Below are 17,453 nucleotides of genomic sequence, written 5' to 3' on the forward strand. Positions count from 1 at the left end.
GGAATTGATCCATAATCTACAGTTCTTCAACAATGGATTGAACAGGGACAATGGCTTCCTAGCTCACTAAGCACATTTCAACAATATCTGACCTCATCCTCATGGGGGCATCCTACACTCAACTATTCTCACCACGTACAGGCTAGTTTCCAAGGTCAAACTGGTCTTGCCACCTCATTTTCATACCCAATGGCTATGTCTTTGTTCACAAACGACCATAGTTAAAAACTGCACTTGCTACTTCATTTACATACACAAAGGATTTTGAATCTGAATTGACATTCTCACATACCGATGGCATATATATGTCTGTCCCTGGTTTCCACTCCACCAAAAGCATCTGAGGAAGTAGACTGAAGTCTACAAAAGCTCATGCTGCCAACATCATTTTTTCAGTTAGTCTCAATAATGTTACAAGAGCTCTCTATCACCCCTTTGTGTGTAATTTAATTTTTGTGGTTGAATCTGCACTCTGTTTCCGTCCACAGCATGCTGTCTTAGATTCAGTCACAGCTGATGTATCAGCCACTGAAAGGGGTGACCCTAATTGGATGCTTAGATTGCTGGATTTTGCTCCATCTCTCTGGCTGGAATTTGCATTTTCAGAATGACAACTGGAAATTGTACTTGTGTTTGTGAGTTCCACAGAACACTTACCAGCATGAGGAGAATTTCGTGACACTGAGGTATTCTTTATTTCATTCCTACATCTCCCTTTCTTTATTTTAACTGTGTGTCCTAAACCAGATTCTCCCACGACCTCTTGCTGCTGTTTCTGGGAAATTTCCCAGAATTGACAACACTGCTGGACAGCCCTCAGATTCACTTTCACTTGAAGTTATGAATATTTTCTTCAATACCAACTCTGAAACTGCATCTGAGGAACTCTTAATACTGGTCAACTGACCTTTCATGTCATCCTGATTATTTTCCTCTCCCTACAAGACCTGCATACTTATAGACTTGGATGAGTTATTTAAAGAAATTTCGCCTTCCATTGTTGCTTTCTTTTCTCAGAAGGCAAGTAGGAATCCTTGCCAGTTTAGGAATCAATCTGCTAATGCTTCTTTTTAATCAGTTCTCTATCAGCTGAAACAATGCTCCACTAAGCAATCATCTAAAATTGCTGAATTTAAATTATATAAATTAAGAAATAATGATAGAGGAAGAGAGAAAAAAAGAAATTCAAACAGTTAGCTAGGCAGTAGAAAGAAAACTGATGGGAGACAGGGGAGTCAATAGGCTTAACAGATTGGAATCTTATGGACTCCTACCACAATTAGGCTGGCAGAAGGGGCTAAAACCAAAGGTATTAGATTGCTCTTTCAGCCTACCTGTAAATAAAAATAGACTTTCACACTTCCCTTCTCATGTGCAAATTGAGAGAAATAGGTATTGTGCTCTCATATCTCTAGAAATGGTGGCGAGGGGGGAGTAGAAAACAGACAGGTTGCATACCTGTAAAGGTATTTCTTTGAGTGGTCATCTGCGAATACATACAAATGGGTTGTACTGCTCCTGCGAGGTTAAGCTTTGAACCTTCTGGAATCACTGGGCAAAGTTCACTATGCAACTTTTTGGCGGTAGCTCCACCCATCCCATATAAGTTCCCTGCCTTTCTGCTCTTTCACCAGTTCCGAAATTTACGCTGCATAAATGACATAGGAATGAGCCAATGTTGAGCAGGACATTGAGGGGAGGACAGGCGGGATTTGTATGTTATTCGCAGATGACCACTCGAAGAAATACCGTTACAGGTATGCAACCTGTCCTACGTGGTCTTTGCGAATCATACAAATGGGTTATACTGACAAACGTAGGTCAATGATGGAGGGAGTGTCATGACACCAAAGTTAAGTTTAAATAAGCTGTGTTTATTGAAAAAACACAATAAAGTTTTTGAACCCAAAAACCGTGTCTGAAGCATTTAGTACCTCAAAAAATAGTACTTTTTAAATAAGCCTTATACAAGTGCATTGCATTTTCAAAAAAAGGCAACTGAAATGAACATTGTCAACAGTTTGTAAATGAAGCACAAGGCATTTGGTCAAAATGCCATTGAAAATGCATGTACAGTCAAGTTTCAAGGCATAAACAACTTGAAACAAAATGGAGCCAACAATCAAAGAGAATGCATTGCAAACAAATCAGTGTAAACCTGAAACCAACACTCCCCTCTCAAAAGCTGTGTCTTGTTTGGCCCTGGTATCCAGCCTATAGTGTTTGATGAAAGTCAAAGGCTGGGACCAAACTGCAGCTTTGCAGACATCCTCCAAAGGCACCCAGTCGGAGGATGTCACTACCTCCCTAGTTGCGTGAGCTCGAACCTAGCAGGGAGAGGTCTACCCAACAGTTCAAAGCAGAGGTGGATGGTTCCAGCCACCCATTTGGAAAACCTCTGCGCAGTCACAGGCAGTCCCTTCTTAGGTTCTGACTAGCACTGGAACAGTCTCTCAGACCAGCTCGAACCCATAGTCCTGTCCAGGTAAAAAGCCAAGGCTCTCCGAATGTCCAAGGTATGCAAGCAGCGTTCGGTATAGGTGGTCGGATTCAAAGCCAGGTTTGGCAACACAATGTCCTGACACATATGAAAAGAAGACACCACCTTTGACAAAAAGGTAATGTCAGTCTGGAGGACAACCTTATCCCTATGAAACCTAAGGAAGGGCTGGTCCCTCCGCAAAGCACAGAGTTCACCCGCATGGCGGGCGGAAGTAATGGCTACCAGGAAAGGTGTTTTCAAGTCAACTGTCTTAAATCAACAGTGGCCATGAGTTCAAAAGGCTTGGATTGCAAACAAGACAGCACAGTGTCCAAGCTCCAGGATGGCATCGGTATCAACACTGGAGGATGCAGGTTATTACAACCTTTCAGGAAACTCTTCACAAGAGAATCTTTGAAGAAGGAAGGCCTGCCCTCAAACTGATAATGGGAGCAGATGGCAGAGAGGTAGCATTTGATGGAATTAAGGCATAGCCCAGAATCCAACAAGGACATCAGTAACTCCAACACCATCGATGTCGACATCTGTAATAGGAGGAGGTCCTTTGCAGCAAGAAAGTCAGCAAACTTCTTCCATTTGGAAACGTAGGATTTCTTTGTAGCCGGCTTCTGGGCAGCGAGGAACACTGTCTGTATCGAGGGAGGAAATTCCTCTAGGGATAGAGACTCCAGGCCACCAGCGGCAGGTTGTCGATGTTCAGATGTCGAACTCGACCATCCTGGAGAGTGAGTAGGTCAGGACGGTACTCGAGTCGGAGAAACTTTCTCTGAGATAGGTGGAGCAGGGACGGAAATCAAGGCTGTTTTAGCCACCAAGGAGTGATCAGGATGGAATCCGAGCAGTCCGCTGTCATCTTGGACACCACCCTGGTGATCAGTGGGAAGGGAGGGAATGCATAGAGCATCTGTCCCGACCAGGCGAACAGGAATGCGTGTCCGAGAGAGTTTCTTGTCCATGGCCAAGAACAGAACCGGGAGCACTGGGTGTTCAAGGCTGTTACAAAGAGGTCGATCTGCAGTGTTCCCCACTGATTGAAGAGGTCGGCCACCGTCTCAGGATGGAGCATCCATTCATGACAAGTCGCTGAAATCTGCTGAGCTGATCGGCCAGATCGTTTTCTTCTCCTGGCAAATGGACTGCTTGGAGGAAGATTTGTCTCGGGATGCACCATTCCCAAATGCGAAGTGTGATCTCGAGCAAAGTCCAGGATTTGGTGCCTCCTTGCTTGTTGAGGTAGTACATCACTGTGGTGTTGTCCATCAACAGAAGTACTACCTTGTCCTGCAAGCTTTTCTCGAATGCCTTCAGGGCCTTTTGGACAGCAAGCATCTTGAGAGTGTTGATGTGGAGAGTTCATTCGTCTTGGGACCACTTGTCCTTGATCATTAGGTCCAAGGTGTGGGCTGCCCAACCCTCCATGGAGGCGTCTGTGGTCAGTGTGATCTGAGGTTGAGGAGACAAGAAGGGCATGCTGGAACAGACATTCTCGGAGTTGAGCCACTAGTGGAGCGAGTAGGCAACTGGCCTTGGTACCATGAGCCATTTGGACGGAGGGTCTGTCATTGGGTCGAAGACTGACAGAAACCAGGACTGGAGTGGCCAAAATCGGTCATAAAGGTCGTGGAGGCCATATGTCCCAGAGCCACCTGGACATCTCGAGCCCTTACCCTTCTGTGAGCGAGGCAGGACCAGACTGTGATGCAAAGGGCTTGAAACCAGTCTGGAGGCAGACAGGCAATACACTCTTCAGAGTCGAGAATGTTACTGATGAACCTGATTTGTCTGGTTGGAGTGAGATGAGACTTGTCTAAGTTCACCACGAGCCCAAGAGACGAGAGAAAGAACAGGGCGAATATGAGATCCGACTGCAGTTCGCCATGGAGGAGGCGGCAAAGAACCAGTCATCTAGGAAAGGGAAGACTCTGGTCCCTCTCTGGTGGAGGTAGGCTACGACTGGCGCCATACATTTTGTGAAGACTCTCGGAGCCGTGGAGAGACCGAAGGGAAGGACATTGTATTGAAACATCTCAGTGCCAACGGCAAAGGTCAGGAACCTCTGGTGACTTTCTCGAATTGCTACATGGAAGTAAGCATCCTTCAAGTCGATCGTGGAGAACCACAAGCCCTGGTACAATAGGGGCAAAATAGAGTTAAGAGTTACCATATGGAAGTGACGGTAAATCAAATAAATGTTTAACATATGGAGGTCCAGTCTAAGACTGCCGTCGGTTTTGGGCACTGTGAAATATCTCGAAAAGAAACATCTGGGAGATTGAGAGGGGTCTAGTGGTGAGGTTGCACCCTTTGCCAAAAGAGAGCGTACTTCATCGAGAAGGGTGTCTTAAGGAGGAGTAGAAATTACAGCTCCGGTGGGCGGGAGCTCTTCAAACTCGAGGGCATAGCCCCTACATACAATGTCCAGAACCCAGGATTCAGAAGTCAGGGTGGCCCAGGTGTTGAAAAAGGGCCTCAGAATATTTAAGAATGAGGTGGGAATGACAGAGCACTCTTATTGGCCTCCTCAGAGTCTTGCTTTTGGTAATTTTTTCGGTACCGAGACGGAGCCTGGCAACAGCCGGAAGAAGATGACTGAGAAGAATAGCGCTGCCTCTGGTGGTGCTGTTGTTGGTACTGGAGGTCCTGCTGAAAGGGACGCTGACCCTGTCTGCACCACTAGCGCTGTCCTCCAAAGCACCTGCAGGAGGAAGATTGGGGTGTGGAGGACATACCGTGCTTTCTTGCCACAGCTTTCATGCGATACTTGAAATTCAAGCGATCATCAATCTCCTTATTGAAAAGGCTGGCATCGTCAAAGTGCATATCCTCGATCGTAGCCTTCGCGTTGGTATTGAGGTCTGAGGCACGAAGCCAGGAATGTCTCCTGAGAGCAATGGAAGCAGCGATGGACATGGCTGAGCAGTCAGTAGAGTGTCTGACCGAGGTTATCAGCCACCCGCTGATGGAATGAGCCTCATTTCTGATTTCATTGGCTAACAGCTGTCTCTCTTCCAGCAAGTCTTGGATGATGGGTGAGAAACGTTCCATTAAATACTGGATGTATGCCCCTATACATGCGTTGTAGTTGGCCACCTTAATACAGAGGATAGAAGAAGCATAGCTCTTTTTAGCAAGGCCGTCTACCTTATTGGCCTCTCTGTCAGTAGGGGAGGTTGATGTCTTTGGGGTGAAAGCGTGCTATGAGCCCTCTACAATCGCCGAGTTTTGTTTGGGGTGGGAGAGTAGCCATGAGGACTGAGAAGGCGTGATCCTATATAGGCTCTCAAAATTCTTGGAGACCTGGGGTATGGAGGCTGGAGTCTTCCAAGAGCCTTTCAGCATGTGCACCAGAGATGGAAGAAACGGGATGGAAGGAGGGGTGGGAACCTTCCCATGGATGCGCCTTTGTATCAGGTCTGCAGCTTCATCATCTAGATGGGTGACGTCAAGATCCAAGGCTCTCCCCATACAAACCACATGAGCAGCGAAGGAGTGGACATCATCCGTCGGAGAAGAAGCACCGGGACGGGACAGTTCTTGAGGGGAGTTAACCGCCTTGACCTCCAAGTCTTCAGCCCCAGCATGGGAGGAATGAGAAGCAGCACGAACAGAATCGTCATCGTCAGTGTCCTCATGGAGGAGGATGACAAGTGTGGGCGACCAATCCCTTGTTTAGGTGGCCTGAACCTGAGTCGCCAACAACAGGAGCCAGTCTGAGTTTCGTTGGTGCCACCGGTGTTGATGTCGGGACTGAAATAGCCAGTGGAGTCAAGACTGACACTGCCAAAGAAGTTTGATGAGCAATCCATCGACGAGCTACTTCACAATCTACTGATAAGTAGTAAGTGTCGGTTTTGCTGTCGTAGATGTATTTGGGTTGGCGTTGGAGTGGACGGCTCAGAACTGGGGTTGGAGAGCGACAAGCCTGAGGCAGAGAGAGTGGGTGCAGAGTCAGGACCAGCAATTCATCTTCAGAACAGAGGTCAGGATCTGAGAGGACTTGGATGTCAAGATCCTCGATAGACTTGGCAGTCGTTTGGTGAGGAGATTGGTCTCCCAAACCCGATGGGTCGGAACTTGCCTTCTTAGAGTGCGAATGCTGAGGAGAAGGGTCTTTGGCACCCGAGTGCTTCCATTTGGAGGAAGATTTGGAGCCATCGTTGTCCTTCTTAGGACCCTCATCCTTCTTGGAGACTGAATCACCCCTGGAGCCGGCAACGTTTGGATTTCTTAGCGGACTTTGAATTGTCCTTGTCTTTAGGCCATGGTTCTTCAGGTTCGGTGTGGTATCTAGAGCTCTTGGCTTTCGGCCGAGCTCCTTCGGACTCATAATCACGGCCCAGGCTAAGGAGTGTAGCTGAAACTGCAGCCGCAGCAGGCTGTTTTGAGGCAGACCCAGAAGTGCCCTGGACAGCCTTGCCTTCAGCAGACAAAGGTGGAGGGGCCGAAGTTGACCGGGTGGTCTGTTGAGGCTGGTGCGCCTGCTTATACAAAGCAGCCTTTAAGCGCACCTCGTGTTTTTTTTTCTGGCCTAGGGGGTGAGCGATTGGCACTGAGCACAAGACAGGACTGTGCCTCTCACAGAGGCAAAGGAGGCAAGTGGTATGGTTATCCTTCTCAGGAATCTTACCACCGCACGTGTCGCAAGCTTTGAACGGAGGAGCCATCTTATCTGAATCGAAATCCAAGCCGAAGTCAAACAAGCCAACTGGTCAGATCAAGGTCAACATTGCAGAAGAGTGAAGAATGGTCAAAAACTAGTCCGAGGTCAAATAACAGATCAGAGTATACTGAAGCAATTCACAAGCAAGGTTGCCCAAGCTTCTAATGCGGCGGAAAAAAGGAACTGGAGAAAAAGCGTGAAGGCAGGGGACTTATATGGGATGGGTGGAGGTACCGCCAAAAAGTTGCAAAGTGAACTTTGCCCAGTGATTCCAGAAGATTGTGAGCTTAACTGCGCAGGCGCAGTACAACCCATTTGTATGATTCACAGAGACCACGAAGAAGAAAGTGTTCTACTGATCCCAGTGGAATTCTCTGAATTCTGCGTACACCTCTGATTTTTGATCATGCCCTTAAGCATCTGAAATGTCACTTGGTACATTTTTTTTCTCATCAGAGAGGCCCCTAGTAGAACAAAATAATAGAAAGCAGTGGAAGTGGTTAAAATATGCTCCTTTGTTTGGAAAGGACCATGCACAATTCTTATACTGAAATTGGATATATAGACTGTTAGGCCTAAAATAACCTCAAGCAAAAATAGCCATGAAGCTAAAACTGGGAAAGTGAGTTTTAACAAGTTTTTCTTAGTGCAGTAAGCTGGAACATTTTCACAGGGACTTGCCAAAAATTATCATCACGGCTGACATGGATCATTACGAGACTTCATTGACAGATGAAGTCAAACTCAAAAGCTTAAACCGAAAGTACAAAACATATTAATATTTATCTTCATGTTGCTATAACTATTTAATATTTTATTACTAATCCGAATTTTATTTCCCACGATTTTAGAGTTTATTGTCACTGCTTAAGAACATAAAATAAAGTCTATGATAAGAACTTAAATAAAGCATTTCCAATCTGTTTTCTAGTCATCCTGTTATACTCTTTAAGCCAGAGAGCATTTTTTACTGTGCTAACAGGTAACCAGAGATATTGGGCAGTGTTAAGAATGTTGTATTTTTGTTTGTGTAACCAAACAGCAATGCAGCTACAAATTATTTTCCACACTTCTAGTAAAACCACGAAATTGGAAAACAAAATGAAAGAATGTTTTTTTTATTATTATTATCAATGGATGTTCATTACCTCTTTTTCCATGAAATCAAACTCCACGGCGCAAGTGTACATTAGTGTATTGAAATCTTTGTAATTTGTAATTTTCGCCTTTATCAGGTTGATTATATAAACCTAGTAAGAAATTACATTGAAACAAAATTTTAGTGTGTGTGTATATATATATATATATATATATAAATATAAATAAATAAATAAATATATGAAGAAAAAGATACACTATTTTTGATTATGTTATATGGACTAAATTCACTGCTAAGAAAAAAATACAAAATTGTGGACAAAGGGCAGCAGTTTTAAATAACAAGGCAATTTGCATACATCAACACTAAGTTACAGATGAGGGATATATTGTAGTTTCCTGTCAATATGATTCATGACATGCCTAGTGGAAATCATAAAGTACATGAAGATGATGACTGAACTAATTGATCTCAAATTACATGCTCAGAAATCTGTATTTTATGAAAGACAGAGCCTACGTTTTTGTGGTGTTTCACCATCCTGAACTGTTAAGAGAAAGTGGGGAATAAAGCCCAGTAAAATGAAGCTAAATAAACACAACACTGATATTCCTCAAACTGTCACTGGACAGAAAATTTGGTGCTTGACCTTCACTGGATATGGAGGTGCTCCCATTAAGGACCAGTTTTATAGCTTTCTAATTTCTAGAACAAATTTTAGTTATGAATGCTCAAATAGCATAAATAGCATTCCTCAGTTTTGGTTGCTAAATCACCAGCTATCTATGCTTGGGCAAAATTCAGGCTTAGGTATAATGCAGAATTGGAGATGGAAATAGACAAAGGGGCTAAGCAGACTGAGAGGAAAAACTGGACCATTCCTGGATTTTCCCAATTCAACTGGAACCCCCAGTAGCCACATGGTCCACTCCCAAGGAGGGCCAAATACCTATGAGGAGTCTACACCACGCAGTGTCAAGCCACACTACTTATTATTTTCATCTCCTCCCATGCATGTGCACCATCACCTGTGACTGCCAATTACTTCCCTTTTCCCTCTCAGCTGCCATCCCACTGGAGGCCCCCTGTGACCAGCCATACAGTTGCATGAACAATATTCCACCTGTATAGTGCATAAGTGTGCCCAGAGACACATTGGCAAAGCACAATCATCGAGGCCCCACCATACATGCCCCTTTCCCCACTTCACCCCATGTCCCTCTGTTGGACTGGCCAGTTTGTATATGTTTTTATTACATCCATTGCATTATTGGCAACCTGCCATGTTTGTCATATTTTTGCTTCATGGGGTGACGGCTTGCTGCTGCAATGGCTCAATGGTGCATCTGGCCACTCATAAGCTTATATACACAACAAAAGAAAAACACCATATGGCATGCGATGGTCCCAGTGACTGCATTTCACTGCATCCAGGGTGCATGCTCCAAACCACTTACTTAACCTACTTAGGCTGTCTCACATTCCCGCATCATGCTATTTATACGCTGGTGCAATAATGTGCACTTTCCATATTACAGCGAAGCAAAATGGCTTTATTTTGCTCTGGTTGTTTGCCTCCAAGCGTTGTTGTCCAGGTTTCACCGTTTTGGCCTCATGTATCATATAAACTTGAAACGGAATTAAACTGCTTTTTTTTGCCAGTGCAGACAATCTCAATGCATACTGTCATGCCTCCAGAGCATCTTTGATATGCTCTGGAGACATATATTTAGTTGAGATTATATTAGGCTTTCTATGTATCAGTTTGGGAGGGGAAATAGAGATCTACAACTTTAGGAAACACAAGGATTGTGGGAAATCCCAGTGTCTCTTACTGTCTCCCTCTAGCTAGTTTCAGTTGTAGTAAGATTTCAGCCAAGTCAGACCTGGAGAGAGTATTTTCCTTTGACAAAGATAAGTCCACAGAAGAAGAAAGAAAAGTCCACAGAAGAAGAAAGATAAACCCTCCAAGAAGAGAGAGCAAGGTATTCGAAAAGGACTGTTGAGAAAAAGATCAGCTTCATGTTTTTGTGCTTATAACCAGTAAAGCTTTTGAAAACTTAAGAAGTTTGTAGACAAGTCTTTTGTTCAGACTGTGTTCCTAGGAGCCAGAGGCTTTACTACACCCAAAGTCCATAGCATCGCTCTTGGGACAAAACACATACCTAATTAATTATATACTGGCAAAACAGAAAAACCTTCAAGAAGTGATATTTCAAGTTGTTAACAAGTTGTCAAGAAAGTAATATATGATGATGTTTTACAGCAACATTATCAAAATAGAATTAAGACAGGAGATAAATGGGCAATAATTTTAAAGGAAATTCTTGCCTGGATTCTAAGAAAAAGGAAGTTTCTTGACAGATAAAGTAAAACTAAATATTATTATATTTAGATTGGAGAAACTAGAGAGAAACTTTGCTTGATTTTCAAGTGAAGAAGATTTTTGTGAATACAGTACAAAAACAGAGTTTCTTAAGAAATACAAGACAAAAAGAAGAATTTCTGAAGAGCCCTTGTGGCACAGTGGTTAAATGCCTTTACGGCAGCCACACACTCATAAACCTGAAGGGTGTGAGTTCAATCTCAGGCAGGGGTTCAGGATCAACTCAGCCTGGCATCCTTCCGAAATTGCTAAAATAAGTATCCCGCTTGTAGGCAATTGGCTTACACATTTTAAACTACTTGGGGTACTTAAGTGCACTGATAAGCGGTATAGAAATGTACTTACTACTGCTTTAGGAATATGATGGAAGAGAAAAAGAAGAGGATACAGAGATGACTTAAGACAGGAATCAGATGATGGAAGTAAGAAGAAGAGGAAGAAGAGAAAGAAGGAGAGGCAAATATAGATTTAGGAATATTAATGATCTAACAACATATTTGAAATGCATCACCTGAAATGTAAGAGGGAAATATTCCATTATTTGGGGAAATTAAATTAAGAGGTGAAACAGATGGGCAGGAAAAAGTGGCTCGAACCCACTTTTTCCAAAAACGGTTCAAAATCCCAGTGTCTGCACCAGTTTCTCCCAAGGCAGCCCAAATGTGCACAGCCTGGCCACATGGCATGGTAGTAAGCCACACCACTGGGTAATTTTTTGGTGGCCTCCCCAAAATACATGTGTGCCATCACAGAAACACAACATCAGCCATCATCTGCTGCCTAGATGTCATCCCACTGGATGGCCGCCCCTTTGATCAGCCACATGGGCACCTGTGAACCTCCACCAGTACAGGGCATCAGAGCAATAAAACACTGGCAAAGCACAATTATGGCACACACGCCCTCCCGCTACAAGCAACCTTCATCTTCCTTCACTTCATGTCCCCTCTTGGACTATCTGGTTTGTGTATGTTGCACTTATACCTATTAGAGGTGCCATAGTTTCACTGTTTTGCACTGTTGTCCAGCTCCGTCATTTTTAAATGTACATCTACAGCTTTAGGATTAGGGTAAGGATGGATCACCTGTTTAGAACACCTCTGGCATTGTGGCATTTATATGCAAGGTCAGGGGTGTTCATTTTCTGGGTTCTTTATGCTCGGGTTTTTAGCCCCGGAGCATAGCTTCAATCCAGTTTCTGGCTGTTTTGGAAGTGTGCATCATCTAAACGCCACACCTTCAAAGCGGTTTGAAACTGCTTTAGTTGGTGGTTTCATAGGTGTTTCACCTCTATTATTTGATCTGTTTGAAAGAAACCCAGAGAAGAGGAAAAATACATTACAGACGTAGCATACTCTAAACTGGGTAGGGAATTCATTTTGGCATCAAAGAAGAGAAAAGGATCAGTCATTTATGCAGTCTCAATTAGCACAAGAAAAAATATTTTCTAGAACTGATATATGGTTGATAGCTAAAACCTTAGTCAACAGAATTTCTAAAAGGGATATTTTAATAAATACTTTTTCAGACCATAATTTTGTGTTATTAATTTTAAAGAGTAAAAAGAAAAAAATTACATAGAGATTGAATACCTTTTTGATTTTGAAAGATGGAGAGATTGTAGAGAAATGTATGTTTTTTTAAAAAAATAAAAATAATATAGATAAAGGCACAGATACTAGAGTGGTATGGGATGCAAGTACAACTTCATACAACTGAATTCAGAAATGAAGAAGAAGAAAAATGAAAAGACATTGAATGCACCCATTGTAGTAAGTGAAATATGTGATACAATTAAAAAGATAAAGATTGATAAAGCATTGGGGCAGTACAGTCTATCTACTGAATATTACCATTTTTCCAGACAAAATTGTTATTACGGTTATTACAAACCTTTAATTCAGTATTTTAAAATGACAAGATCCCAGAATCATGGAAAATGGCCAGGATAGGTATAATACCAGAAAAGGGGCAAGATTTAACTTTGACTAAGAATTATAGGCCTATTTCTTTGTTAAATAATGATTGCAAGTTTTTTACACCGATTTTGGCAGAAAGATTGAAGACAATTTTATTGGAATTTATACATAATGATCAATTTACTTAGCAGGAGAAGAAATTGAGAATTAAATATAAAGTCCTCTGCGATGCAAACAAAGGGAAGGATTAGGATTACCAACTAAATAAAGCTATCTTTTTTTAAAAAAAGAAATAGTTACATGACACAGAAATCAAACAAAAGACCCAACAACAACATATTACTTACATGATTGGTCACTCCCAGTATTAGACACAGAAAGGGCTTCATCGCAATTGTCCCAAGGAGGCAGGAAAATGCTTCAATGGCCTATCAAATGGACATGGTTAGATGGAACAGAGCACAAACACTCAACATTTAGTGCAAGGGGCATCCAACATTTGGGGGGAAATCACAGGGTTACAGGGTTATATTAAACATTTGAGTCTATCCATTGTTAGGATGGAAAGACAGAAGTTTGGTCTGTATTTGGTGATGACAATCCCTCCCCTCCCCTCATACCTACAGTCCTCATTGCTCCATGCCAGAAAACCAAATGATAGGAGTGAAGAAAAGATTTTTTTTATTCTACCAGTAGTATTTACAGTATCTTGTTTAGATTATCATTTTTTCTGCAGAAAATGTATTTAATCATGATATGACATGAGTGATATGAGTTGTGATATGCGGTTTACTTAGATTGGTTTGGGAAAGTAGATCCCACAACTATTTTGAGGCTCCCAGGTCATCCCAGAATCATCAGTGGGTGAAAAATTGTAACCAATTCTCTCATCTTCTAGGAGTGGGAGGGGGCAGTTCCACATCTCTGGCCTTTTCCCTTCAAGCTCAGAAGGGGCCTTTGCTGAAAAAGAAAAATTTAAAAAGTGCTAACATAGCCTAAGGGGGAAAAAATGTGGTGAAACTATGCCTCTACCACCAGGAGATGGGGCTAAAGTCTTTTAAAATACATATATATAAAAAAACATTCAAGGGACAAGCAGGACAGAGGCCATAAAAGGAAAAAACATCTCCACATTCCCTGGCAGCTGCCCCCCTCCCCCCTGAATTTGACTGACTTTGTTACAGTGCGCCTGTGTCATACACAGGCGCCTTTTACACAGCTTTCAGCTTATGCTGAAAGCCACACGACGGGGGAATGAATGGCGTGCGTGCTCATGGCGCGCGTACCACACGTCATACACAAGCCCCATTCTATCCAATGGAGTTCAAGTATACACGCTATTTGCCTTACGTAGGGGAAGTCCAGAACTGATTCCCCACATAAGGCAAGGCTGAACTGTACTGGTTTAATGTTAGTACTTCCTTTAAAGGTTTATTATATATCTCACAATTTTTCTTTCTGTCATCCACAGATAACTAGTGGTATTTATAATGTAAAATTTCAGTCCTTACCCACAGAGGAAACATGTGTTTATACGTTCTCAGATATATGGGACGGATTACAAGAATACCCTAAAATAATGAAATTGTTCTATTAGTATTAATAATTCATAGCATTTATACAGTATTTTCCTAAATTGTATTCCAGAAGCATGAAACAGTAATACACATTATTGTAGTTTCTTGAATCCAACATTGTATACATTATAGGTATTCATGAAACAGACTTATTGCAAAACCTATGTTTAGATCACCTGCCATTCATTTCTAATATTTCACTACCTAGACACTGAGTAATTTGAATGGCAACTAAGGAAGATGTAAGATGCTGATTCAGAAAGCTCAACACAGACCATTTGTCTAGTGTGGAAAAGCAATTTCCAGAGGAAAAGATGGAAGCAAGAGGTGTTTTAAGCACATTAACCTAAGAAAAATACTCATCCATAACAGTAAGTTATACATCTCAAGCTACCACAGTGCACCATTCTATTCTCCAACTGCTTAATTCCTGAAGTTCTACTACTTGCATTCTTCCTCCAGTTCAGTCAATCATAGAATCATAGAGTTGGAAGAGACAGCAAGGGTCATCCAGTCCACCCCCTGCCATGCAGGAAATCTCAATCAAAGCATCCCCGACAGATGGCCACCCAGTCTCTGTTTAAAGACCTCCAAGGAAGGAGACTCCACTACACTCATAGAGAGTGTGTTCCATTGTCCAACAGCCATTACTGTCAGGAAGTTTCTCCTAATGTTGAGGTGGAATCTCTTTTCCTGCAACTTGCATCCATTGCTCCGGGTCCTAGTCTCCGGAGCAGCAGAAAACAAGCTAGCTCCCTCCTCAATGTGACATCCCTTCAATTATTTAAACAGGGCTATCATATCACCTCTTCTCCAGGCTAAACATCCCCAGCTACCTAAGTCGTTCCTCATAGGGCATGGTTTCCAGACCCTTCACCATTTTAGTCGCTCTGCTTTGGACATGCTCCAGTTTCTCAACATCCTTTTAAAATTGTGGTGCCCAGAAATGGGCACAATATTCCAGATGGGGCCTGACCAGAGCAGAATACAGTGGCACTATTACTTCCCTTGATCTAGACACTATACTTCTATTGATGTAGCCTAAAATTGCATTGGCCTTGTTAGCTGCCGCATCGCACTGTTGACTCATGTTCAATTTGCGGTTTACTTGGACTCCCAGATCCCTTTCACACTTAGTCTCGTTCAGCCAGGTGTCACCCATCGCATATCTGTGCATTTCATTTTCCACCATAAGTGCAGTACCTTACATTTCTCCGTGTTGAAATTCATTTTGTTAGCTTTGGCCCAGATTTCTAATCTACTAAGGTCATTTTGAATTTTGATCCTGTCCTCTGGGGCATTAGTTACTCCTCCTAGTTTGGTATCTTCTGCAAATTTCAGAAGTATGCCCCCAATTCTTTCATCCAAGTCATTGATAAAGATGTTGAATAGTGCTGGGCCCAGGACAGAACCCTGTGGAACCCCACTGGTCACTTCTCTATTTGCTTTTCATGTGGAAGAATCATGAAACATTATATAAACATGTACATGAATTTATCACTAATTAAAGAAAATAATATCTTCTTCTGAAAATACACTGCTCTCAGAAGATCCTAAAATTAATTCTGAGCATCATTATGTACTGAGCTTGAGGACTGCCCATGGTTTGGAGACAGGCAACATAATGTACACAAATGTCAGCCTCGCACTGATCTCCAAGACACCTCCCCTTCAGCCTGAAAAATATCCTATTGATTTTATTTGTTATTTATTTATTTATTTATTTATTTAATGAGTGGCCGGGGTGATTTCAAATGGAAGCATTTGTCTCTAGTTGCCTGCCAATTTTAACCCCAAGCGGCTTCTGTCAATTCATGGAGTAAGTGACATTCTGGAATAACAGATGACAGATAGCTGGACCCAAGCACTTGCAGTCACACTACCAAAATAAATAAATAAATGGATGAATTCCTTTGCTGCTTCCTGCTATGTAGAGAGGCTTGGAGATGGCAGCAGGGCAACTGAGACAGGGCTTAGATGACCTGTGGGGAAGCTGGTGATAACTTGGCATAAGAGAAGGAAAAAACCTAGAGACCCAAGAAGGTGGGGAAAGGAACTGGGAGTTCAGGATGGGGAGAAGCTACAAAGAGCAGTTGGGTCTGTGTGGCTTTTGAGTATGAATGTCTATGAGGGACAGGCAGTGAAAGTGGTGGGAAGCAGGGATGATCCTGAAAGATTGAGAAAAAAATAACTGGAATGGATCTTAAGATGCTCAAGGCATTTTCTTAAAATGTCAAGCATACCAGCCCAAAAAAGAGTTCAAGTTAATCTAGAAGAAGGAATACTGACACAAGCTATAATGGTCCCAAGAGCAAACATTCCTTCCAATCCATGGCGTGTTACAGACCGCCAGAAAGTACACGCAGAGCGCGTACTAGGGTTAGGAAGGGGCCTTGAGGAATAGAAAATCAGGACAAAATGAACAGAACCATAGTGCTATTCAAATTACAAAATCTGTTCATCTTCAAAGCAATGTTTCACAAGCTGAAACACTGGAACTTCCAAGGAGGGGAGTAGGGCAATGTGAGCAAAATCCTTAATGGACAGGGCCATTACAATGAATCAGAGACTGGTGGGTAAAGAAAGATCAGTGGAGCACAGAGTGGGAGCATTGTAAGTGGACTGTAATTGTAGAATCATAATTACAGAATCATAGAATCCTAGAGTTGGAAGAGACCACAAGGGCCATCCAGTCCAACCCCCTGCCATGCAGGAACTCTCAATCAAAGCATACCTGACAGATGGGCATCCAGCCTTAGTTTCCATGTCCCTATAATATGTGTAGTGCAGCTTTGGACTTTCCTTTTAGTGTGCGAACAGCTGAACATCCTTTTGGTTTGAGTCCAGATGCAGTACTGGCTGGGGGATTCTGGGAGTTGTGGTCCTTCCCTTCCAAGCAATGTGTCTGAGACTGACCCAGGCCCTGGTCTGAAAATCTCACTCTTACTTCAGTTAGGCATCACCCCCCACAAGATGCAAATTATTATTCTGATAATGTTCCTACTATAATCATAATAATCACAAATTAGAAATCAACCATCCATAAAACAATGGTCTGTATAAACAAGACGCTACTTTTCTAGTATAAATCACTTGGGGAGGTCCTTGCTCTAAAAGATGACAGTTTAGATACCTTGAAAATGATTGCAATCATTTAGTCATGTAAGACAAAACGGTCCTGAGTACTCCATTACTAACTTACCTGACAAATTACCAAAGAGGCAGTATAATAGGATGTCAGGAACATAGAGTTTCCAAACATAAGGACAAAACATACTGCAAGTGATGCCTGAAGAAATATAAAATATG

At 42.5% G+C, this 17,453-nt stretch overlaps 1 protein-coding gene across 3 annotated transcripts in view; it reads right to left on the reverse strand.

Moving 5' to 3' along the window:
- Window positions 1-17,453, reverse strand: part of LOC149309556 (protein C-mannosyl-transferase DPY19L1-like) — a 90,515-nt gene that overhangs the window by 24,588 nt on the left and 48,474 nt on the right. The window contains exons 12-15 of one of the 3 annotated variants that reach the window (XM_089532726.1): window positions 17,347-17,433; window positions 14,079-14,138; window positions 12,915-12,995; window positions 8,312-8,413 (exon numbers count right to left, since the gene is read on the reverse strand). In XM_089532726.1, the coding sequence (XP_089388852.1) occupies window positions 8,312-8,413; window positions 12,915-12,995; window positions 14,079-14,138; window positions 17,347-17,433 (330 nt within the window). The remainder of the gene's footprint in view (window positions 1-8,311; window positions 8,414-12,914; window positions 12,996-14,078; window positions 14,139-17,346; window positions 17,434-17,453) is intronic. The other 2 variants (XM_089532727.1, XM_089532728.1) reach the window with 2 other exon arrangements.

Source organism: Sceloporus occidentalis, unplaced genomic scaffold, assembly GCF_023333645.1.
Source record: "Sceloporus occidentalis isolate IW3139 unplaced genomic scaffold, rSceOcc1.0.p SCAF_7, whole genome shotgun sequence".
Classification (NCBI taxonomy): Eukaryota; Metazoa; Chordata; class Lepidosauria; order Squamata; family Phrynosomatidae; genus Sceloporus; species Sceloporus occidentalis.